At 36.9% G+C, this 27,612-nt stretch overlaps 1 protein-coding gene across 1 annotated transcript in view; it reads left to right on the forward strand.

Annotated features, from left to right (window-relative positions):
- Nucleotides 1–27,612, forward strand: part of NGR-A35 (neuropeptide receptor A35) — a 68,653-nt gene that overhangs the window by 12,881 nt on the left and 28,160 nt on the right. The window contains exon 3 of the mRNA XM_028312400.1: nucleotides 13,107–13,333. Coding sequence (XP_028168201.1) covers nucleotides 13,107–13,333 — 227 coding nt within the window. The remainder of the gene's footprint in view (nucleotides 1–13,106; nucleotides 13,334–27,612) is intronic.

Here is a 27,612-nt window from a genome sequence, read left to right on the forward strand (position 1 = left end):
CGAAGGTCTCTAAAATAAAATAGGTTCTTTCCAGGGCACTTATACACGTCCTAATTAAAGCTTGCCCTACCACCACTTCAGGACAACATATGGGCTGGTGCTGAGAAGAAGTGGCGGAAGAAACTCAGTCAGCCTCTTTTTTCAATCAAATACAGTAATTTATAATTTACATGGCATGTAATAAGTGCGAGCTATGGTAAAGTCCACGCACTCTTCTCATTTAAATAATCGTTTCCCCGCCGCTATGGACTACATTTGAAACTGCCTAGCTCACACTAGTAGGTACATAATCTTGTAAATTTTTGAAAAGAGGCTAACAATAGTGACTGGGGATCTAGAGTTGCTTCTTCTCAGTACTGACCCATATTACTGTCCCGAAGCAGTAGGGTTGGGACGTGTAAAAGTGCCCTTTGTGAGCCTATTCGCATAAATAAACAATTGGATTTTAAGGTGTCGTGAACTCGTGAACCGTCTCGTATCACAAGTATATTTAGCTTGCCACAAGAAATTAAAACATATGTGCTGTTTTATTACAACAATGTATGTCTGACGCCCTGCAACAATGTAGGTATGTACTTAAGAATCAATTTGAATCCAACAAGGTAAAAGCTAACTACTAGCAACAAACGAGGTCAAGCTCTGTATAAGCATTTAACGTAATTGCTTAACTTAACAATCCCGAGGACAGCTTTATTTATCCAATACAATATCACATTTTATACTTTTTTGTATTCAAAAAAGTTCTTTTTTATCTTTAGCTACTTTAATTTTCACAACACTTAAAAATATGATAGATCTAGGCACACACTACTAATTTAATTAGAAATGTAGCCTAGTATCTGAAACAAGTAATATTCTGTGGAAACAGCTAAAATTAGACACTAATGTGCCTTACATTAAACATTATTTTTAAGCTAGCAAAGCTTAATTAAATTTTCTTAATCAAATATCACAATAACTTAATTAAATTTTCTTAAGATTAGTTTTTGCTCTCTAATAGAAGAATAGTTTTTCCAAGCTGACAACCGAAATAGGTACTCCACTCACAAGATACTTATTCTATCCAGAAAAATATTTCAGCCTAGAAATAAACTAGACAAACAATTTTTGTCAGGTCGTGTTCAGTGAACAGACACTTCAATAGCGCATCACTTGTCGACGACATTGACAGTGAATCAAACTTTAGGGCTTTAGTTCACTAAGTTGCCTGGCGCGTCGCTAAAGTTTGCTTTGGTAACTTTGGATATAATGAATGTGACTATAGATTTATTAGTAAGTTTTTAATGTAAATACATTATGATAAGTCTTCTAAGTAGTATGTACTAATATTTATCTATTTATTTACGAAAGATACATTTATGTTTATAAATTCGTCACCTGGTATGTACCCTATAAGTCACCTATAAGTTTTGCTTAATTTGGGAGTAAGGTGCAGTATAAAATATCCAAGGAATGTTTGTAATTTACAACAAAATTTTAATCGCAGCGACTGATTTAAGGGTTACAGGAATACTTTTAAAAACCAGTCACTAACTTCAAAAATGTAAACATACATTTTCAATACATGAATTTGAATGTAACTCTACTTATACAGGTGGGTGAATGTAACTACACTTATGCAGCTGCTTTTTGTTTTGTTCTAAAATTGCCTCTACTTTTAGTTATGTCACTACGGTGAGCAAAGTCCCTAAAATCCAGTGTCAGGATTGAACTAGATTCCATTGTCAATATTCTCGCGTGAAATAATAATCGATGACAGACGTGGTTCAACTTTTACGGGAGAATGGAACAAAACGAACAATGAAATATGGATGCCATAATATAAAAAACTTCAAACGACAAACGGCAGCCAGAAAGAAGAGAGTTTTTACTTCACAAAAGGTTCTGTAGGATTTATTTCTTTTTCTGAACGTAGGCTTTGAAATAAATACTCACTTCTACAGTCATTAATGCGTATAAAGGGGTGTTTTCAGAAAAGATACCGCTGCAATTTATTCCATATTTTATGCAAATATGGACTATCCTTTTTTACGGGAGAATGTAACAAAACAGCAGAAACATGAATGTGCCAACATGAAAAACTTTTAAAGCGACAGCTAAAAATACTAGAACAGTTTTTACTTCGCAAGGGGTTCCGTAGAATCTGTCTCGTTTAATTAAAGTACTGTTACTTAAATACACACTCGCTCATTATTACGCTCAAGGAAGTATTTTACAAATTCTCTCTAGTCTAATTAGATGTTTTATAATAATATGCAAATATTACTTATCTGACAGACATAGAATACTAAAGTAATAGAATACTAATACTAAAATACTAAGAATCTGACTTGCTCAACTTTTCCATCATGTTTATGTGCATGTCTAAATTATTATTCTCGTTTTCATAAACTTGACACTCTCGACAGTGTTATTAAATTTTCAAAAGTTTTTCGGGTTATAAATTAGATTGGCCTTTAACAAGATTGATTTGAGTATTCACCGAGGGAACCCTAAATCCATCAATGGCGCGACGAGTTTTTCGCGCTAGAATAGGTTTAAATCTGCTGGGAAATTCAGGTGTATAAATATAAATGAAATACGCATACATCGCTTTTTTTAAGTATTAATTTGTTTAAGCACTATTTCGGTACACAACTTTTAGTAATACATAATATTCTCGTCAAAAATGTCAACTTTTTGGTTCTATGACGAAGTAAGAAAAACAAGTAGGTTAACAACTTTTTTCCAATTTTTTTTCACCCTACATAACGTTGTAAAAGCAATCATTAGATGTTTTTATGTTGTCATTAGGGCATTAAGTACTAACTTATAGAACAAAATGATTGGTAGTGTCACATCTTTAAAATATTTATTTTATCAACCATAATTTTTGATCACATAATAATTATTATCTTGTAACTAAATTAATATTATCTATGTATAGCTGTTGGTTGGTTTCTATAAATAAATAAAATAATAAACTCCGTCTATTTCAATCCAAGTATGTAGCGTCTCAACCAAACTTAGGCGGTTAAACAGCAGCCATGTCGAGTCATCCTACGCGACTTTTACCGCAAAAATGTAATAATGTGCCAAATAAGGCTTTGTGCTATTTGCGTAGTTTGCTGGGTATGTGCAGAGCAAAGCCAAAGATCACACACAGGCAGTAAAGAATGTAGGCAATAAAATCTTAGTGTTCGTAAACACGTAGTTCCCCACACGTATACTTATAAGTGTCCTTTAATTGTTTTAGATGGAAAATTAAGTTAATAATTAACGTAGATGGTTTTAGTCCCTTTTGGAAAGTAAGTAACTAGATTTTGCCAACGGCTTCGCCCGCATGAGATTCAGTTTATCAAAAATCTTTTTAAAATACAGCCTATAATATTATTCTGATGTATAAACAATAATACTGTAAAGTTTCATCAAAATCCGTTGAGTAGTTTTGGCGTGAAAGAGTACCTAAGAAACATAATATATCCATACATCCTTACAAACTTTCGTATTCATAAATTAGTAGGATAAGCGGTTGTATAATACTATTGTATCTCAATATCATCCTCGTTTGGTTAATTACACCGTAGGCATGAATCACCTAGCCTGATAGCTATAAAAATACCAATGAAGCATACCTATCAAACCGGAAACGGTAACCGTATAAATTCGAGGCGGTCAGTATTCTTTTTTTTTTTATAAATATCTTTATATGAAACTCCGTACTGCAACGCACACTTATCCGCACCGTAACGTAAACGCCTCGCCATTCCTACTATAAAGACACCACAAAATAAAACCTTTCCGACTAGGTACAACGACATAAATCCCATTTCTTTATGAGCCAACATGGAGCAATAAATAATTACAATTAAGTAATTAATATTGTTAAGAAACTAGCACCTTTTTCTAACCCTAATCCTAGTAATTCATACAGACACGCACGGCAAGAAGAAACAGCTACTGAACGAAAGAACTTGGGTACTTGGAAGTAGTTATGTGTAGAACGAAGTAAAGCATAGAAGAATAAATAAAATAAATAAATCTTTGGACAATTTCACACAGCGCCAGCTAGCCCCAAAGTAAGCAACTTAATGCTTGTGTTATGGGTGCTAGTTTAACGGATATACTACTTATATACTTTTTTTTTAAATACATACATATTATACATAATAACATCCAGACCCGTCGAACATTTATTTTGAAACTGAATATTAACCAACGGGTAAAAAACGCTAGCGGGCTCTGCAGGCCTGATACTCGTATTTGTCTGAACAGTCTCCCTACGATATTCATGTGGTGTGGGCTTCAAATCGCCTTTTTCACCATCAATCCCTAATTTTAATCACTTAAAATTAGGGATTGATGGTGAAAAAGGTATCACCAAAGAAGAAGAAAAGAAGTTACCATAGAGGTCACCCTCTATGGTAACTTCTTCTTCTTCCTCGTTCCCTCACTGATGAGGATCGCGACCACAGATAGTGTTCCTCCACAGTTCCATGGTAATACATAACAGGAATTTTGTTTTCAAAGGAGTCACATAAAAATTAGGGATTGATGGTGAAAACGGGCATGACTCTACTATATTGGAACATCAAGTAAAAAAAACGTTTCCTAACTTTAACACACAAATAATTAACAGACAAACCATAGTAAAGAGTAAATGGAGTGTCAATGATTATTAAAAGTAACTTTCAATATCGGAAATTGTGCGAGGATTAAAATACAAGGAATAGTCTTTATGAACAAATTAAATGTTTGACTTTGACAAATGATCGTCCATTAAAGAACCTACTTTGATTCATCAACGAATTCATCAAAGCCTATCATGGTTCCGATCAAAATAAATGTTAGCTGTCAAAATAAATTTACTATCATTTCTTGTTAAAACGGACTGTTATTAATACAGATATTTTAATAATGAAATTTTAATAAATAAATAAAAAACCTACTTGCTGGACTGATTATGAAGTTAATAGGGGCCATGTAGATAAATGCCTTCTATGTAGGTAAATCCCACCACCACCCATGGTTCTTCCTGCCTCACGGCGTACGAACCGAATCTCGGGAGAGCGCGCAGGTACTTGCTCAGGGCTCTTTCCCCGGGCGCTTTGCTTGACTCCCTACAAATTTCTCTTATCCTTGTCCCTTCTCATTGTCAATTCTCCCCCTTCTGGGGCTTGACACCACAAATACGGTACTTCGCGTCGGGCTGCTAACGTTGATGGATGGATGGATGGATGGAACTTCTATGTAGGTAAGTCGAGTAAAAGATACATACAAATTACAACGTACCAAAATTACACGAATACTATAAGAGCGTTTCCAGATTTAGGCAATTTCGCAGCGCGACAAACGCGCGACAGACGCGCTGCCGAATATTTCATACTATGTGACAGCTGACGCCTCCCTTCACATCACAAAAACGCCGCTGCCGCGCTGCTGTCGCGCTACTAACGCCCTTATGTGAAAGCGCTCATGAATGTCGTTGAAATATTTTCCACACAATTAGGCACACACTGCCCCGCGCTCCGCCGCGGAGCGTGTGATTTTCATATAAAAAATCACGCGCGCGGACGCGTTGTCAGTGTGAGGTGCCGCGCGTGTTTTCTATACAAACTGAGGTACTTGCATACAATAATTAAATCTGTCGCCCCGCGCTCCGCGACGGAGCGCGGCGCAGTGTAATAACCGCCTTACAGCGACTACCTATTTTTATTGCACTGCCACCTCAATGTAGTATCAAATTTTCAGTACATGTAACAATCAACAAAGCTTCTTTTGTGTTTTTCTCGTTCACTCTCCATTACTCACAACTGACCAGTAACTAAAGATTATAGCGCACCCTAACAGGAATGGACCCACATTAATTCAATTTATGGGAACATTCTTACCACAATGTGATACGGGTTACTGCGGTAACAATAATGCTAACAGGAAGGTAATGTAATGTAATGTTAGACGGGATCACACAAGACGAGAATTAATCGTATCACACAACCTCGAGACACCTTACTGATGTAATATCGTATTACTTTTATGATATTTCTATTAGTAGAGGGAAACATTTTTTTATGATACCAAGATACAAACAACGGAACATCAAGGTAAGTAATGTAGCAACTTATGTAGTTTAATTAGTTATATTATGCAACGAAAATGGTTACTGTAGATTTGTAGACACTCGCTGAAAATTGGTGCCTAGTAAAGCTTGAAGTTGTTAGGAGTATACTGGTGTAACGAAATAAGTATGAATATTTTGTCTTGTTTCTTCTGATACTTTTTTGTTACGAGATTTTAGTTTGGAAAAGCCAAACTGCCAGCTGGGATGTGAGAACTTAAAGTGTATGGAAAAACACACCATTTGTCATGGTTCCTATCTCGTGAGAAACCAAATCCTTGTGTTACGAGACTTAAGTGACATAAGATAGCAAGTTGTTATCACCCGCATTTCATTTGTTTTCCAGACGTAACATCAACTGTACATACGAAAGCACATAAGTAAAAACTGTAGCATCTTACGTTTTGATAATAGGTGTATTTCTAAATATATGTATATAAGTCAAAGGTGACCGAGTGACTGACTGACATAGTGATCTATCAACGCAGAGCCCAAACCACTGGACGGATCGGGCTGAAATTTGGCATGCAGGTAGATGTTATGACGTAGGCATCCGCTAAGAAAGGATTTTACGAAACTCCACCCCTAAGGGGGTAAAACGGGATCCACGCGTACGAAGTTGCGGGCGGCCGCTAGTTGTAACATAAATGTATAGTCTTTGCAGTTCCACGCTTTACGATTTCTCCGGGTGTATCCCCATATAGCCCAGAAAGCGTTTAAGCCACGTTAGTGATGGATTGCTACTTGCTACTAAGCTAAAGTGAGTGATGTGTGCCCTAGAATATATTAATTTATCGAAAGGAAAACTGATCAGCTGTAACCTTTTACTCTGGATTTTAAGGGATGCTTCCCTGTATGAGTTTTGTGAATTAAGACCTAAGGTATTCTTAATTGACAACCTGTTTTTAGCGACAAAAGTCCAACTTTCATATCGCGTAACGACAGAGTTTTAGACCTAGAATTATAAAAGATGAACCTGAGATTTATCCGTCTTAGTTTCCTAAACCATTTATTTTACAATATAAAATCAAACATAATTTATTTATTTATTTATTTAGGAAAACCAGGGTTTTACAGTGTGTAATAATGAAATAAGATAGGCAACGAATAAACCACTTATAGGTTCCCACAGGTAAAAACAATTTAAAAAATTTAGTGAGCCTTTGCACCAGGGTTACTACATACTACGTACTACACTACCATAATATACTATGTATACCTAAATAAAAAGTATTGGAAAACATTGCCAAACAGAAAATCAATTTAGCTGTCCTTAAAAAAACGGTCGCCTAGCTTTCTCCTCGCCACAGCAATGCTAGTACAAAATATGTCGATGTTAGTCTCCTTGACAAATTCGTTCAAGTTCCTACTCGCCCGCTGAGTTTGCTCATTCTCTAGATACATAATAGCTTGGTGACGAAAGTTATTTATTTGTAAGGAAAAATTGCCAATTTTTATCGGCACGGTCTAGATAACAAGAAAATACAGTGACAGATTCTTTGCAATTTCACTTTAAAAATATTGTGTTTACGACCCAATAAAGGAAACTCTGGCATCGAAACTATCTCCTACCCCCATTCTCCGGCAGTATAGATGGCCCGGTTTGCTTGATGGCAACTGAAATGTGACACATTTCGTCTTCTATCTATAGAGATATACTTTTTGTGGTCATAACTCCGCCATAGTCATTTATTTAAGGAACACAAACAGTGTATAGTACAAACTTTCTTAACTCTAATGCTTCAACAGTGGGGTAGGGATGAAAAATGAATGAATTTTATCCCCACCCCACTGTTTTTTTGACTTGACTCGGCTAATTTCCGCGCAGTGTAAAGGCGCCTTAACACATTTTTAAGTCTCACATCTAATACTTAGCCTAGGCGCAGACCACAGACTTTTAGTAGGCCGATAGTTGGGTCGGGCTGTTAATAAGTATGGAGATGTAAAAAGTTCGCACATTACACCGATTTAGTATCGGCCGTTTCTTCATACAAATTAGAATCGGGTCCAACTATCGGCCAACTAAAATTCGGTGGTCTGTGCCTAAGCTAACACAGATAACATGTGCGTCCACGACACTTACAGCGAATATCTAGATAAAATGGTCATATCATAGCGGTAGTATTTCAACTTAACAGCCTACGCTACTACAATTGATTTAATTAATCTGCTATATTACAGTTTTAGGAACCGGCAATAGAAAGTCTGTTCAAACATTTAATTACAATCTGAATTGGTTAGCTCAGATTATATTTGCTCAGCCAATATTTGCCTCCGCTATCTCAAGGATGTCTAGGTATAAGGAATGAAGCTAATCATTCCTGAATTACTTTGTGATGTAATCAAATAAAGAGGACATTTATTGTTGAACTTTTTCCACGAATCCACACGCGTGTTTTCGATAGTTATTATTGTGAAGGTATTTCCTGCAATAATTAAAACAAGTTAAAGGAAATTGAAAAGCTCTTGACCTGAAGGTTTGGTTAGTTAGTAGACAATGCTAAATAATGACAAACTTTAACGGTGACTATAACTATAACCGGTATTTTTTGTATGAGTTGGACAGACTTTTGACGTTTGTTAAAGTAAGACGGTGCAACCCAGCGTAAGTATAATATTTACTCAATATCTAGCCGCCACAGTACTAGTTCTGCTTAGTTTGGGGCAAACTTATTAATAGTTTGTACACACTGTTGGTATTCCTCAATAAATAAACACAAGAAACCTTATTGATAGGTAAAAAAATAAAAAAAAGCTAGGGAGTGGAATTTGCTGCCTGCTGCAGTCTTTCCTGAACACTATAATCCGGGCCTTTTCAAGGAGAGAGTGAATAGGCACTTACAGGGCACATATGTACCATCCTAGACTGCATCTCACTGAACACCAGGTGCAATTGCGGTCAAATACCTACATGCATAATTAGTAATATTAAAATATTGTAAGAAATTTCATTTACCTGGTTAATAACATTCTGATCCGAATGTTCCCAGACCACTTGTAAAGATTCTTTTGTGTAACAAGTTTTAAAGGTTACCGCGACACAAGCTTTGCTTAGTGCGGCATCCGCTAGATATAAGGACTTTATGTATTTGGTTTTACTGGCAATAAACGTTTTTATTATTATTATATTAAAATAAGTCTACTTTGAGTGCCGGGAATCGCGTTCAGTTACATCACGAATCCAGAAATAACTTACAATCGAGTTGTGAAGAAGACTTCTCTTTGCCTGAAATTAGATCTGTTACGGGCAGCCTCATTTATTACGACGTTTCGCAAATTGCCTTTCGGTTCTAGATTATTTCTTGTTAGGCTCCAGCGAGAATCGTATGGTTAGGTCAAGTGCAATATAATAAATGGAAAATTAGATAACGATTGTATTCCTTGGGATGTACGTGATGTTTGACCTAGATATTAAGTGCCTATTTCATCGCTTGCTGATAATATTCTTGAAATTTAGGTATTGTTTCGCTATCGGAAAAGTTGGCCTTGAATCAAATTATTATTAACTTATTCATATAAGTGATGATCATTAATTGCAAGTAGTCAATAAATTATTTTATAGAGACGAATAAAAAATTACCTTTTAAGAGACAAACCTAATAATTTGTTATTTATAATGATCATTTATCATTCCTGTAACGTGTCTAAATCGTCAAAATAAGACGTGATCAATCAATCAAGTTCAGGCAGCCAATAAAATTTAATTCTAGGTTCTAGTTTATTTTCCTATGCGTACCTACCCTACCTATATTGCTCTTGTGAGTTCGTGAAGGCGATTAATATTTCAATATAAGCCTACGTATGCCGAATAGTAAAATGGTGAGGTGTTCACAATTACGAGTAAGTAGCTGAAAACCGAGACTTTGAATGTATAATGTTTTACATTTAACTCGACATTAGCTATTTTCCAAGTAATTTAAGTTCAAACAACCGATTTGTATATTTACTACTATTATTAAAACTATTTTTGTGTGATTTTTTATTTTTTCATGTCCACATTTTAAGAGTCTGTCACTCGTATGCACAGAGAATTTTCGCACTCTCCAAAAATCATATTTTATTTTGATTTTTAATATTTTTAGCCGTGAGTTAGTGATCATTAGCATAAACATCTTTTCCAACGTATTGAGCAAATATTTTTCTTCAAAAAATCCGTTTTCTATCTAACCATGCGTAAAAAATACTTATATTGCAAAAACCCACATCAGCCAATGAACTGGCATTAAATGAAAATATTTCTGAGATTTAAGTATTAAATGAAGTCCCTAATCTGTCGGCATTGCTTAGATTTGTCAAAGGAGGTTCTCTTAGAAAAGGATAAGTTGATTAAAATAGTAAGACACGGGTCTTAACGCGACGTTTATTAATGAGTTACATTATGTACTCACGGCTTGACGTTTCGGCTGCGATGCTGCAGCCGTGGTCACAAGCAGACTGGCGGTTCGCGGCGTCGTCCGTTCGGGCGGGCTTGAAGATTTTCAACTACCCTGACCCATAATATCATTTGTTACACTACCACTAGTGATGTTACCACGACACACAACACTCACAATATCCGTATTCGTACGTATTCGTATTTGGAACGCGAAAGTTTAAAATATTATAGGATAAGTTGATTTTCTCAGAAGTCTGCTCCAGATTATGTAGATCATGATCTGTCAGCCGAGCTCGGGAATAATGGCTTTGTTACAGCAGTAATCTTTTTTATTGGCGACCTAAGTGGATAAAAACATGGTGTTGCCGTTATTTTTACGCCAAAGTTAAGGATATTTCGGGATTATTTTATTCCTTGTCGAGTCTTTGGCGGGTAAACATTAGGTACGCACTCGTGTAAAATACGGTAAAATACAAGTACCTATTCCCGTGAGTGTTCAATATAGTGATACCTTAAATGATCTACTATCTGAATAAGTATGGAAAGTACAGGCTCGCAGACTGCAGTTAATAGATAGGTAACCTTTGATCAATTATTTTTCGTAATCCTTGGTTAATAAGTATTTTCAGTTATGTCCCATTTAATACCGCCGCGCTGGTTGAAAACCACTAAGAGAATTAATCTTGAGGCTGTGGATTGTTTGAGTTGCGAGTATTGTCCAAAATCCATATTATTAAAATTATAAATGCGAAAGAAACTGTCTGTCTGTTACGCTTTCACGCCTTAACCAATGAACCAATATTGATGAAATTTGGTAAAGAGATAGTTTGAGTTCCGGGAAATGACATAGTTTTTATTCCCGTTTTGAAACAGGGACGCGAGCGATAAACTTTTCCTGTGACAGATAAAATATCACGCGGGCGAAGCCTCAGACAAAAGCTAGTGTAAAACATAATACGACGACCAACAAAGCCAATGTCTTCGCAAATGTTTGGCAAGGTGCTAAAGTTTGGAGGGGCTAATTTGTCGGTTTACCGGTAACTCGGTCCCTGACGTCATTTGGGCATAGGTAGGGCCACCATCGGCTAAATTGAGGGCACCGGATAACTTTACATTGAATACTGAATGTTATTGAGAAAAAATACTGTGTGTAAGTAGACACACTTGTAAATCTTTAAAAACCCTTCTGAGCGATTTACTAAATTCGCACAAATCCGGGGAATCCCGGCTGATGGCAGCTTTAGGTAGAGACAATAGACCCAAAACTCGCAATGCTAACCTTTCGGAGCAGCTGGGGTCACGTAGGTTAAATGAATGACATAAAAAAAACAATAAAACAATGATTAGAATGCCAACCCTTACATAAACATTTCTATTGTCTTTCTTTTCCTTATTTCTGTTCAAATTATAGTTTATCAAACATAATGTTTGGAATGAGTATAATAATATCATTCTAAGAATATCAGTTTAATTTTAAAAAAGGTGAAAGTACAAAAGGTAAAAAAGTTAACATTGCGAATACCTATACCAGTGCAGCGACGGAAACCTTGTTGAAAACAAATTGATAAATAAGCAACGCGCTCACAACTTCTACGAAATAAAGGCACACGGTGTTGATTGGCTCTATATTTCCGATGTAAATCTTATTTGTAAAGCCTTGGATACACTAGGGAATAATAACTGTACAGGGTGTCTTATTAAGTATAGATAAAAAAAAGGTTTGATTCTACTGCTCAAATGTAACAATTTTCATGAAGAGAAGGAAGTTCAAATCTAAAAAAAAATTACACACAATATCATCACTAATCAGCTAACTAGTATAAATAGGGACGTCATTTTTTTTTTTGAGAATGTCGTTATTGTTTCTACGGGAAAGTTAATGCATTTGAGCAGTAGAATCAATCCTTTTTGTTTGACCAATATTTAAAAAGACACCCTATATGTTGCGTACTATAACATCGCTCAACAACGTAAGTAGACGTCTGGGGGGCAGGCTTGTGATAAACGGCCCACATGTTTATATCGATACGGAAAGAGTTACTTCGCACTCGCCAGTGAGTGCGGTAAAAGGAGCACGAACCGGCCGTCATCTTCGAACCCACTTTCATTTGCTACAGTTTATACGAAACACGTTTCGACACGTGTTGGGTGTGTAATCACTTAGGGCTAGCTAATAGAAGTAGTACATGTTAAATTAAAACCTTGAGCCGAATCATAAGAGAGATTACAAGGCCCTTCGGGAAAAAGTCGGAACTCTAATACAATTTTATTTTGACTACAAAATCGCATACCACAACATGCATTACAAACCGTGTAAGTAATTCATAAGGTTTTAGCAATAACAGAATTTATCTAATCTTTTATGTCGCAAAAAAATGTGCCGTTTAAATATAAGCCCTCTTTTCCATCCATTCTTTGATTCACGGTCACAACTCTATATTTTTGTATATCTTGTAATTTGTATGATGTGCAATAAATAAAATAGTTAGACACGGGTCTTAACGCGACGTTTATTAATGAGTTACATTATGTACTCACGGCTTGACGTTTCGGCTGCTATGCTGCAGCCGTGGTCACAAGCAGACTGTTAAATCTTATATGTGCAATAAATATTTTTTACTCCTTCCCTCACAGGAGTGGCCGTAGCCTCCTCCGTGTTCACCATCACAGCGATGTCGGTGGACCGGTACCTGGCCATCACGCAGTCCCTCCGGCAGCCTTGGATGCCGTCCCGGCGAGGGGCGTGTAGCCTGCTCATCCTACTGTGGCTGTTCTCGCTGGCCATCTTCGCACCACTGCTGGCAGTGACAGCAGTCGAGAGAGAGGTGGTGCCTTGGCTCTCGAGGACGAGGAATGGATCGGTGAGTTTGACAAATTACTAATACTCCCGTTAGCCCCTCGTACTAAGTAAATATGCTTGTGTCACAAGTGAGCTCACCACAGTAGTCGAGCGGCAGAGGGGACCGAACCCGCGTTCCCCGGATCACAAGTCGGCCAGTCCGACCCCTTCACTATTCGGCTATAGTGGTATTATAACACTTGACACGCCATCATGTGATTCATATCTCCATATTAGTCAGAATCAGTACATAGCTGAATATTCTGACAGTAGGAGTTAAAGAGAGAACGAGAGGAGGTAAGTCCCATTCCAAGTTCTTTATTTGGAACCTAATGGCTGTTTGCACTAGCCATCTTCGCATCACTAATGGCCATGACAGCAATGAAGAGGGCTCTAAATAGTCTATAAATGTTTAATGCAAAATAGCTTGTATTACAATGAGATAAGATGCCACCGTGCTTATTTTGATGTGCTGTCATCTGTAACTAGTATGGTAACCGTCTATATTTGTAACCAGACATACCTTCTTGAGGTCTAGAGTTAATGATGAAGAAAAGTAAAATTCGCTTGCTATCCTAGCCACTACACACTTGTTTAGTAGGTACTTCAATAATGGGGACAAGAGGGATGGGATTATTAGAATTATTCCTAATAATCCCTTTTACAAATATCACGCTACAAAAATAAGATAATTTAAAAGTTCTCAGAAAGATATTCGCTCAGTAATCCTGCCATCTCAGAAACACGTCTGAAGTTAATTTCAGCGAATGTCTCAGGACGTATGATTTATTACTAACGACTAAAAATAACATTACAAGATTAAGTATATTATTTTCGAAATAAAAAATAAATTGATGCCTGAATTTAGTTTATGAACTACCTACGTTTACAGCCCGTTTTCTTTGACTAATATTGATAGAAAGCAAAAAAACACTTTAAAGGAACCGTAAATTTTGAAGCTGAACTCATTTCTAAAGTTCACTTACTCCTTGTGCTTCAAATAATAACTGACAGGCCCGAAATTTTGTCAGTCATCAATTTTGTGAAAACGTTAATACGAAATTCCTAACACCTAATATTTCTCATGACTCTCCGTTTCTCTAACAAAATAACGGGAGATTATTTTTTAGTTTAACTGCTTTATGCAAAATATTTTACACGCATGAATACCTTTTTGAATAGTCACGTTGCTTCAACGAGTAGGTATACCAAAAGTACCTATACGAGTACTTATATCATGTGTTAAGATAGTTTCAGGGGTTGCCTTTTTCTTATAAGACCCTGCATATTTAAACTGAATGGTCCTGCAAAATCACTGGGTCACCCGAGTCACGTCCACAAGCACACTAAAGGGCATCGTGTCCACGAATACCAAACAGTCCTCCATTCCCAGCGGTATAAGCGTAAATATTGCGTGGGACAATACACAACACGTGTTTGTTCACACAATATTCCAGAAATACAAACATCAATGATCTGATCAAATATTTTCTAAGTAAGTGGGAAGAAATAAAATAGAGTCACTGTCGGTAGATTCATTGAATACAATGTCAGAATTGACAGAGGCATCGCACAATCAAGGCGAGAAAGATTAGGCACTTACAGGGCAGAATTTTATTGTACCATCCTAGACTACATCTCACTTAACACCAAGTGCAACATGAAAAAACATTGTAATTAGAAATCATAATTTGGTAAAAATCATCACTGATATTTGAGCTAGCAAGTACAGAAGGCTGTTGCAGTCAATTTAGTTTCTTCAACTATCTTGAAAAAAGGGGGAGATTCTCAATTTTTTTGTATGGTTTTTATCATCATCATTAGGGTATTTAGTATCCATTGCAGGAGGAAGACCCTCTTACCAGACAGAGGCAAAAAATGAAGATGTCAATTATCTAGAGATCAACAAGCATATTTTAAATGAAGATGCAGTAAAGGTATTTCGTAGCCGACCTCACGTAGGAGCAGCAGACGACGTGTCGGCGCGAAACTTCTGGTTGCTATGTATTTCTATGAAATTACCATTCCGTACTTAACGTCACGTTGGCCGAAGCAATTTCATAAAAATGCATTGAAACCAGTGCGTCACAGCGACACGTCGTATACCACTGCTGCGTAGACTCAGCTTCAAAGTTGTATCTAAGCAAAATGTAGTAAACGATTATCTAAAGCCTGGTCCGTGAGCGCGTAGAATTTTGTCCAATAACCCCAAGCTACCCATCCTTATCGCGTGCGCGTAATTATGTTGCTGTCGCGCTCGCACACTCACTGCGGGCACAGCCCGTCGCACAGTCGCGACAGCAATATAAAAAATTACGCGCGAGCGATAAGGATGGGTAGCTTGGGGTCATTGGACAAAATTCTACGTGCTCACGGACCAGGCTTTAGTAATGTTAAGAAAAGGGAGCATGATTACTGGATCCTTACTGAAACTAATTACAATATTATTATCTTAGACCTCGTAGGTGGGGTAAACGTATTTGTACGGGTAAAGCCTAGAGCAATTTGTATGTGTCTTGTGTTACAGTTATTCTGTCTTTATTGACGGTGTTACTTCTAAAGACTACAAGGATTACTTACGATTTTAATTATAAAACTGGATTATATTACTAGCGTTAATGAATTAAATTTTCTTCAATAGATATTTATTTCTATTTATTTCGAAAGCCTAGGATCAGATTTAATAATTTACTTGTAGAAGTTGTAAGAATTATTTGAGTATGTACCTAATATACGTACACGAAAATTTATTATAAGATTACGAATGAGCTAAATATAGTTTTAACTAGATCAAGTATTTTTTACCTTTGTGTGGTTTTATATGTTTATTGGATCTGGATATCTATTGTTATGATTTGGGGTTTGATTCTCAGCTTTAGTAAACACATCCCATTATACAACCGAAAAGAAATCTAGAGATCGTCTCTGTACGAAGGGGATGTTAAATCCCGGGTTCGTTTGAGCCATGTCAAACACAAACCTAGATCTTAGGATAGGTCTGATACTGGGGTGGCCTCAATTGCTATAACCCCTACGATAGTATGAATAAAGTAAGCAAATAACATCAAGAAAGAGGCTCTTACTTGAGACCTAAATCTATCTCTACTTCTATACTAATATTATTTATGTGAAAGTAACTCTGTCTGTCTTGCTTTCACGCCTAGACCACACGCCACCACGGCTGCTCCAAAGGCTACTCAAAACCGAGGAGCAAAGCCAAAGCAAAACAGCTTGCTTAATTAAATAAGGCATCGGCGTGCGGCGGCAGCATTTGATGCTTAAGGTTAGTTAATAGTTATCTTATTTATTATCATCTATACTAATATTATAAATGCGAAAGTAACTCTGTCTGTCTGTCTGTTTTGCTTTCACGCCTAAACCACTCAACCAATTTTGATGAAATTTGGCATACAGATAGTTTGAGTCCCAGGAAAGGTCATAGGATAGTTTTTATCCCGGTTTTTGAAACAAGGACGCGCGTGATAAAGTTTTTTCTGTGACATACAAAATTCCACGCGGCCGAAGCCGCGGGCGGAAAGCTAGTTCTTTAATAATGGCGCCAAAGCAAATCATATGGGACTTCAGTCTCGATTCTCAAAATAAAAGAAAAGTTGTAAAGATAATTATGAATTTCAGCAATATTAAAAAAATACATTATACAAATAAAGCATAGGAATAAAAGACACAAATGGTGAATTTTCACTAAAGTCTCTTCTTATCCATAGATAGAAAGGTTCCAGGCCTGGTCATTAACGAAATGAACATTTCCAAACGATTTTCCTTCCTGATTCTTTTGAAAAGCCTTTTCGTTGTAATTAAAAGGGAATGTTTTTTTCTGATAAGAAACCTGCTCCAGCTGCCATGGCTGTGATTATAGGCAAGATTACTCTCAGTTAATAAAATAAAAGATATCTACCAGGGATGTTATGGATATCCGTAACCGTAACCGAAACTTTCGGTTATCCGAAATAATAATATAAGATAGCACTTAACCTATTATATAAGCATGTATAATATTGTCTAAAATGGTGTATGTCTTGTTGGTGTTAATAAATAAATAAACAAATAAATAAAAAAATATCCGAAACCGTAACCGATTCAAAAGTTTCGGATAGTTTCGGATATAGGCAGTTTAAATTGTTTTTTGTATAGCATTATATATGTAATTGCATAACAACATGATTTAGGTACCTTAATAATGCCATGTAGTATATTTTTTTATTTTTTAATACTTTTTATTCGATGTAAAGTGTGCGGCCATTAATGAATCGTGTTGGACAACTATTGCAAATTGCATTCTAAAGCACAGATATCCGTAACCGTAACCGAAACTTTCGGATATCCGAAATAAAAAAATATCCATTCCCGTAACTGAAACCGGTATAATATTATTCCTGTATCCTTAACCGTATCCATAACCGAAACTACATATCCATAACATCCCTAATATCTATCAACGACTTGAATTTCCAGATCGGCATTTCGTTGTAATAACCGCTATTCCAAGAAAATTCCAACCTTAAGGGTGGCCAGACCACCCTTTAAGCTATTTTGGAAATGTTTATTGAACGCCAGTTAACGAAAGTATCTCATCAATTTCCTTCCTAGATTGTATTGGATTTTAAAGGTTTATTTAAGCCAAATTAATTGGATTTTTTTCTATTAGCTAAAACAACAAATAATTTCTTTAAAAGGAAGAAAATAATATAAGATATTTGGTATTATTAATGCAGTGGTTTACCAATGTAGTTTGTATTAGGTATGTTCACTATGTTGGAAAAATGCACCCTATAAATAGTAAGTTGTAGAAAAGTTTCAGCATAGCAAAAGTGCAAGAGAAAGGAAGCATTTCGTACGAAACTTGGAAAAGATGGTAACGTCGATTGCTTTTAGTGATGATTAGGTAGTCGCGGGATCAAAAGTCGATAATTAAAATTGCAAATATTCTTTCTAATCACATCTCAACATATAAATCTTGGGTAAATTACAACTATTTTATGGTGAAGTCCTTTTCATGGCACTTAAAAACGTTTCAAACGATTAACTGAGTTCGTAATAACTTATTCTACTTTTTATGAAGAGGGGGATAGAATCTTGTTTGATTACAAAAACACGAGTGCAAAAAAAAAACTAAGCAAAGTAAATCAAATACAGGGTGGAATTTTGAAATGCCACCTGAGGGAAAGTACTCTTAATACTGTAGATAGACAATTATTTTACTTAAAGAAAACATTCCTTTATTTTTGAAAAGAGATCTGCATTCAAAGATTTCCAAAAAAATTCGAAAATTCACCACCATAGCCTACAATTTTCTGTAAATAATTTAAGATTTCATTGTATTCCTTTCATTTAATGTATTATGTTTGTTAGAGAGATTTTATCCTTATACTTAAACCCAACGACTAACAGATTTTAGTTGGTTCTATTCCTGGATTTTGCAAGCAAAGGACAATGTTCGTTCTCCATACATTGTTCGCCTAAAGAACCAACAATTTTGACATATTACTACCCGAAAGCGAAATAATACGATTCTGTGTGTAAGAACAATGATTCCTGATGGACACTTGCCATAAAATTAATGATTAAGAATATTAAATCACAGCGATTTTATAATATGTCGTTTATGACAACATGGCGTCTAATGTATTGTGTGAATGTATGAACACCGATTCGCGAAAAATGTTTTGTATTGTCGTCACGCCGAGTCGCAGCCAAATAGTATAAAATAATAGAACAAGTTTTAGAAATACAACTCGGCATTCCACTTTTACAATATGCCCACATATTGCACGTAAATAAACAACATGAATCGTAGGTTGTTTCCACCCTTGTCATCTGACACATGAAATAAACTCCTATTGTATTATAGATATCGAAGCCGAATCGTATATAATAATAGAATGGGTTTTGGAGATCACTCGGGGTTCCACTTTTATAAAATACGATTCAACATCGGATTCTGACACTTTTACAGTTATGATACCATGAATATCAGTTTATGGTCCTAATTATTTTTATTTTATTTACGACCTTCGACCAGTTGGACACTTTAGATATCTTCTTGTAATAGTGTCAAACTGTCAATATCTTTTTAGCTTTTAACGCAAATCTAGTCTTCAAAGCAGTTTAATCGATTTATTTTATTTTCAAAATCGATATTTTATTGTCTATGATGGCCGCAGGAACATCACTATACATGGACTCCCAGCAATAAAGTACGGTAATGCCTCGTACAGATTTTATCGGCAAAAATTATGGAACTTGATAGGTTTTAGACCATGCCACGCACCAAAACGTCCGGAAGTTGTAATAGTATTATAGAATAAACGTTAAAAGACTTATTTATTTAATTTTTCAATGCTTAAGTGTCCATTAGAATGAAAGGGTGCTTAATGTATTAAAAAAAATAGAAAATAATTATGATGGGTTAATGTTTTTGGGCGGTTTTTTAGGCGGTTTCTGACAATGTCCTTTTGGAAATCTTTAAATACAGTTCCTTTTGATTTCAAAAATGAAGGAATGTTTTCTTTGAGTAAAACTTTCTATCTACAGTATTAAGAGTACTTTCTCTCCAGGTGGCATTACACAATTCCACCGTATAATTTCTACCATGACTAAATTTATTCAAACTTTTTTCATATTCTTGATACAAAATGTAGTCTTTTTAAGAGTATGTACCTATATTGCTCACTGTAAACGATGCTAATATTATATATTTTGATTTCATCTTATTTGTCAATCGAATCTCATCACTAAGCTGCCTGCTCGAGAGAAAATAAACACTGCGGGAAAGCTCACAAAGCTATGGAAATTAGTTGCAAGTTTCGCGCTGGCACGGTATTGAGTTGTTTAGTCTTGCACCAACTAGTTACTACCCAGACCGAGCTAGACGACAAGTTTTCTGTTTAAAGTGAAACTTAAGATCTGCTCGCAGCTGGTACAGATTAAAAGTACCTAGTTGCTTTCAATTTGTTAATATTAAAAAATAAATAAAATGAAAATACTGTAAGTTTTGATTTTGTGATTCAAAGAGTTGGTCTAACCAAATACTAAACAACTCAATACTGTCTAGCCTTGAACGCTGGTTAAGCCTTCTCCAAGATGCAATATTCTGTGTTCAATTACCTACCCAATTCGTTTTAATTGATTCAGCAGATAAACGTGCAAGTCTTTCTAACTACCTCTTTTTATCCGACCAACCTAAAAAAAATTATAATACTTAAAAAAATCTAATTTCCTAGTACTTGGGCTGAATATTAATCAAAAGTTAGATAAAATCTATCCTCCTCCCTCTAAAGGATTATATTCTACCCTCCCCCACTCTATCTGATTGGGCGGGCGGCTGTGACTTCTAGTTTCAATAAGTAGTCAATAATTAATTTTGAAAGGAATATTTCGTAGTTATTAATTAAAGTTGACCTTTGGTACTTGTTTCTGGAACGGCGAAACAAGTTGTTATGTAAAGTTCAGAAGCTTTCATTCATGAATTTAGCTAGAATTTTTATTCAAATAATTTTTCGGCGAAATGCTATATCTATTACCAAATACATAATTTGCCTAGAGTTAATCCCTAATGAATGGAGATCAAATTCAAATTATTTATTTGCTTATAAATAGGATAAATACTTACATAAAATGTAATAGTATTTTATCCAAAGTGCAATCCTATTTAGCCCATGTTAGGTCAGTTAGTCAACATATTTTTTGAAGGTTTCAGTGTTTTATTTTATCCTTCAGAAAAGTTGTTTATTTTGAAGTTTCTAAATCAAAACCGTTTCTTTATCACTCGGCCTATCTGTTGAATCGCCTATCTACCGTACCTATTTTTTTGTAACACCCAGTTGAAAACTGACTTTTTTGTAAAAAGTAGAGATCGAAAACTTGAATTCCTAAACGCCGTGAAACCGAGCTCACGTATGTCAGCTAAAGGCTTATCGTTAGGTTAAATGAAGTTACATTTCGAAGGTCTGAGAGCATAATTAATTAAAATTAGGATCTTAACATGCGAGATGAAATCTAATCTTACGGGTAAAGCCACGTTTCATGAGCCTTCTTAGAACCTAAAGACTGTCATAAAGGAGCCTCTGAATAGAAAACTTCAGTAAAACATCGCATCACCAACCCTCATGATCTTAAGTGTTATGTTACAAAGAGGTTTTAATAATATTGAGGTCACAGAACTCTCAAGAATCCCCGCGGAGTACAAACTTTTTATCGATCGATAGTTTGGTCAGCCAAAAAAAAGTCTGTGGTCTGTGGGGACTCAAAAATTTAATAAAATACCATACAGTGAAAGAAATGCCAATACAGGTAGTAAATAAAGACGTAATCTTACGTAAAACCTTATTGCCGTTTACCAAATTACTAGTTGAATTCAACACTAGAACAAAAATATGAACGACATGTACTCGTAAATGAGTTTTTGCAGATAACGTTGTGACGCGCCCCGCGACGCATCGACAGCCCTAGCACCGAGCACGGAGATTTTGACAACCCTACGGCTGCGCGGCCGCACGCCGCACGGACCGAGCTAATATATGAGACGGCGGCGACCGCGGGCGCCTAGCATTCGCTCGGGAGCCATTGCAACAGTCAGACGTTCGCGCGCGCGTCTATTGTTCCCTCGACTGCATTGCACAGAGTCCCTAGCGAATAGCTACCCACACTGTTCCCACTAACCCTAACTGTTCGACTCTGGCTTGATTCGATACCTCGTTAACTCGGTCAGGTGATCTAATTGTCGATTCGAGACGTTCTATCGTTGATAGCCTTTCGGTTCTCGTCCTTACCGAGTAGTGCATGTGATACTCATTCCCGACCTGCGGTAGCAATCCCGCTGCCACCCTTCCTGAACTTCATAACCCCCTCGCCACGTAGGTCCGACGCCCTTTCCCAGTGGTATCATACTCATCAGAGGACTTTGGTCTCTGGCTCGAGCTATTGAACCACGTCCTACCCCCCTAGTTATAAGTATCCAAACTAACACTCGCTAAACCTCGCACAGGGCGCCGCCCCTCTCGCGGATACGTAAACTAGTCTCGGGACGCGAACCGGGCGCGTCGCTATTCCTCTCGTTGTAATAGATTAGTATATTGTGATATAACTTGTAAAGTACTTGTAAACTTGCTCATTATTAAACGATAGTAATTTAGAGTCAGTGAAACTAGAATAAGTAAACTATTGTGGAACCTGAATTACAAAGTGCCATTGTGTTATTAATTGTGCGTTTCCTTGGTCGAATATCCCTGTAGGCATCCCAGATAGGTACACATCCCTCATCGCAGAAAGCGAACTGGGACTTAGTACTAAACAGCGGGGTGTCAGACTGAGCTAGCTAAGACGCCCCGTTGCAATGGCGCCCAACTGAATAACCCACGGAACCTACAGGGACCACCAGATCGCTAGAGAAGCGAAAGACCACAAGGAACGCAAAACTTCGCATCAAATAGAAANAACCTGAATTACAAAGTGCCATTGTGTTATTAATTGTGCGTTTTCTTGGTCGAATATCCCTGTAGGCATCCTGGATAGGTACACATCCCTCATCGCAGAAAGCAAACTGGGACTTAGTACTAAACAGCGGGGTGTCAGACTGAGCTAGCTAAGACGCCCCGTTGCAACGTAATTAAATAAGACGATGACAAAATCGAAAAAAAAAAGCAATATCAATTCAACGCACAACAAACGCTCGAACATTCCGCACTACGTTGATATAATCACTATCCTTTCACGATCCTATATAAAAAAGATGCCAACAATGACGTTTCACGCTTAGTCACGATTGTAATTACCCAGTATTTGCCGAAAATAAATAACGCGGGATAGCCTCAGATAATGTTGCCATCTCTCAAATTTGGTAACCAGGACAAGCAAGACGCATGAAAACCCCGGATTTTGAGGCCCAGAGCCCGAATAACAACAGGTTTTTATAAAACTTAGTCACGTCATCCGACATTTGCCTAAGATTTTAATTTTTTATACCCGGCCAACAAATAAATCCCACCCAGACGCTTCCCGGACGCTCCCTGAACTAGGACAAATCCGGGGAAACCCGGACGGATGGTAACCCTAGCCTCAGACAAACGTATCGCAATAAACTCTGTAAGTGCCTGTCAGGGACCAATATTGGGCCGAGGACCATTCGAGTTAGCGTTGTCTAACGGAACGTTTTGTTTTTACGTGTGCTTTGCTCATTGAATGTTAAGTGTGATATCGAAGGTGCTTAGAAAAGGGACACAACCTATTGCATCTATAAGAGAATGTAGGTATACAACCTACATTGCAGCCATAACACAATACTATGACATTTCACCATGTCGAATGCACGCTAAAAATCAATAATTCAATGGTCACTACATAAATGGTATCATGATTTAAAAAATATCGCTATTTAGCCTATTTAACTAACTGGGTCCACGTTGTATAACTGCCTAAATTTTAAGACCTAATGTGAATGTGCTAAACGATTGAGTATTTAGTTTTAAATAAAAGCTACCTGTTACCTATAGATACCTAAAAACTTAAAAACAAACAACAATAAAAAACATACAATAATAAAATAATATACAGTGTGTAAAATAATAATTAACTAACCTTTAGCACCAGCCCGATGCTCCCTCCGATGACTGGAACCAGCATTACTCCACTGGATACCAGCTGCAGCACGAAAATGTAGAACACTGAAACGATAAAAAATATTTATGAAGTGTTTGTCTAATCCAGGGTATCCCAATTTTTTTTTGCCAAGGAACCCTAATTGATTTTACTTTTCCTAGCGGAACCCCCGTACTACTCCGCCCGCACGCCCTGCCCCTCCCTTGTGCGTAAACAAGTCGGTGCGAGCGAACGTCGGTCACGAAACGTGGATAATATTTTTTACGGAACCCTTGCGGCCTTTCCACGGAACCCCAGGGTTCCGCGGACCACCTTTCGGGAACCGCTTAATCTACTCATACCTACTCGTAGTCTAGTAGCACCTACTGGTAACAAGAGAGAGAGTAAGGCTGAGTTGCACCACCATAATTTAACCGTGACAATAACAATAACCGGTGCTTTTTGTGTGGAGTTTGACAGACTTTTGACGTTTGTCAAAGTTAAAGTAAGATGGTGCAACTCAGCCTTAGACTTAAGATAGTGTAATGTTGGCACTAAACATCTTTGTTTAATCACAATCATCAAGTACCGCTAAAATTCTAAAACTAAATAAAGGAAACAAAATCGATTAGTAAATACAGATATTAATAACTAGCTTTCCGCCCGCGGCTTCGCCCGCGTGGAATTTTCTGTCTGTCACAGAAAAACTATCGCGCGCGTCCCCGTTTCAAAAAACGGGATAAAAACTATCCTATGTCCTTTCCCGGGACTCAAACTATCTCTGTGCCAAATGTAATCAAAATTGGTTGAGTGGTTTAGGCGTGAAAGCAAAACAGACAGACAGACAGAGTTACTTTCGCATTTATAATATTAGTATAGATGATAATAAATAAGATAACTAACCTTAAGCATCGAATGCTGCCGCCGCACGCCGATGCCTTAATTATTCAAGCTGCTTTGCTTTGGCTTTGCTCCTCGGTTTTGAGTAGCCCTTGTAGCAGCCGTATGAGAGCAGAGGCCCAGCATTAGCTGAAACGATATTAATAATGACATTATTATTTAGATTTCAATATGGACATTCACGGCACCATCACTAAAAAACTTTACAAACTAAGCCAAGCTTTTTATGTGTGATGGAACAGTCAGTCAGGGTACTTTGTTCATCAGTATAACATTGGCTCAAAATATAATTGTGAATAGGTAAGGTACTTTTTCTACAAGCTTTGTGAGCAACGGGTAAAAATACAAAACTTATTTGGAATAAATAAAATGAAAGCAAAAAAAAGACCTAACATCACTATTAATTTTGAGCCAATGTTATACTGATAAGCTAACTTACCCAGCGGCATCAGACAGCGCCTATCAACCACGGTTCGGTCACGCATTTTAACCTTCTTCGGCCATGTATCTCGGCGCAGTAATGACTCCATAGAGCGTCTCGTAGTGCAGGGAAAAGTTGAGGGCACCAGACCACGTGGTAGATCACCAATGAGATGGACGGACCAGATCAAGGCTGCAACTAAGTGCTCGGTTAGCGAAAGTACCCGGAAAGCTGCAGTCCGCGAGGAATGGCGCCGTATTACGAGGAACATCACTCTGAATCGTGATTCAAAATGATGACCACGACCACTCTGACAAGAGTGTACCGACTGAGAAGAAGAACTTACCCAGATTGACTATAATTCACGCGAAGCGGACAGCGAAAATCAAGTCAATTAATGAGGAACTAAGCTTCACAAAAAAAAAAATACGCACATCCATTCAAGTCATATTATAGCAGTAGGTACCTACATTTAATCCAAATATAAACAAAATCCAAAATCTGACTTGATTTTCGATGTCCGCTTCGCATGAAATGCCCTGCAGGTATACTTAATTTTGAATTTAAAAAATAATAATTATCGTTATAAATACAATGAATCAAAGAATTTTTTCAATAAATGCAAGGGAATATCAAGTTTTCAGATTAATACATGCGATACACCTTTAACAGGATACATAATATACTCAACATCAAATAAACCGCACCTTCCGCGACGCGAACTTTAACGATTTTCTTCTGACACAATCATGGTGCCCCAACAATATTGGTGTTATTTGAAAGCCCAATAAATATCCTTAAAGAAAAACACATTTAATTTTTTAATAAATGATTAACATATACCATAAATGTGACTTGAAAAAATACCTCACTTTGGGCCCACCTATGGGATCAATTAGACCATTTTTTATGGTTATAAAACCAAATAATTATCTCACGCGTCCTCTTTAACAGGTGGATAGCGATTAATCCCAACTTTTATAGCCATAAAAATTGGCTCTAACGTAACTACCTATTTTTTGAAGAAGTGACTCTGGATCCATCTAAAGACACATTTTTGGGGTAAAAACCTTTCCTTTAATGAAATGAAGGTTAGAACTAGGCTTTTAAATGGTGCCAATATTGGTGGGAAGTGGGGATGCATACGTTTGAAAATGCTTGTCGCGGGAGGTGCGATTTATTTGATGTCGAGTGTAGTTTAAAAAACTAAAAACACGCTTTTAATTACTGCACTAAAAGGCAGGATCCTGGACATCATCTAGCACTAAAGTGCTCGAAAAGACAAATTTAATGAACCCAAACTCGATGCGATTTCGCCGTTTCGTTTAAGAGTTCCTATAGCCACCTTCCAGTTCCATCATCAGACCAGCTCGACGGTACCATAATATTGTAATGTCATCTAAATATATAAAAGGAGAAACTGAGTGACTTAGTGACATATCAACGCACGGCCTAAACGGCTAAACATAGGCACTTGAAATTTGGAAGGGACGTAGCTTAGGTACCGTAGAGGTGCACTAAGAAAGGAATTCCCGAAATTCCCACGGGAACGGGAATTAGCGGGAAAATCCTTTTGTATGAAAAATCTAAACCGCTTAAGTTAGACGCTTGAAATTTGGCATGCATGTAACTTAGTAAACTTAAAGCTTAGTTACAACAGGATATTGAAAAATTCCCACGGGAACGGGAGTTAGCGGGAAAAAACATTTGTTTGAAAAAATCTAAACCGCGTAAGATAGATGAAGGGGGTAAAACGGGATCTACGCGTACGAAGTCGCGGGCGGCCGCTAGTACCAAATAAGAAAACTGGTTCAAAACACGCGAGAAAAATAAATTAAGCAGTTTTGAGGTTAAATTTCGGAAAAAAATGAATAAAAACAACAATATCAATTAAAAAAAATAGCTCACTTAGGGTCAAATGGGCGAACTAGTATTCTTAAAATGACCTTATCTATACACCCACGAAGTTTGTCTAACCTTCCGCCAAACACCCTTTATAATAATTAAAAAAAATTAATATCAATAATTGAAACAGTAAGAAACATCCAATTTATGAGTTGGTATAATTATGCCGATGTAGATTGACTCAGGCAATTAAGTTCACTTTTTACTGAATTTTAAAAATAATATACAAGGATTTAAATTTCAACAAATGCAATAGCAGGGAACGTTAAGTTTGTTGATTAATGCTTTCGTTGCACCTATAACGATAGATAAATAACCGGATAAATAAGCAAACAGCAAAAATTTTAATAATGACAAATAGATAACTGACCTTCAGCATCGGGTGCCGCCGCTTTGCCGCTCGGTTGCTGATCAGCGGCGCTCCTCTCCGCTGCATGAGAGAATGTGTGCAGAGGAAGCCCAGCAGTGGGATACGCTGAAAT

This window comes from Ostrinia furnacalis, unplaced genomic scaffold, assembly GCF_004193835.3.
Source record: "Ostrinia furnacalis isolate ACB-3 unplaced genomic scaffold, ASM419383v2 OfSCF0283, whole genome shotgun sequence".
In the NCBI taxonomy this organism is placed as follows: Eukaryota; Metazoa; Arthropoda; class Insecta; order Lepidoptera; family Crambidae; genus Ostrinia; species Ostrinia furnacalis.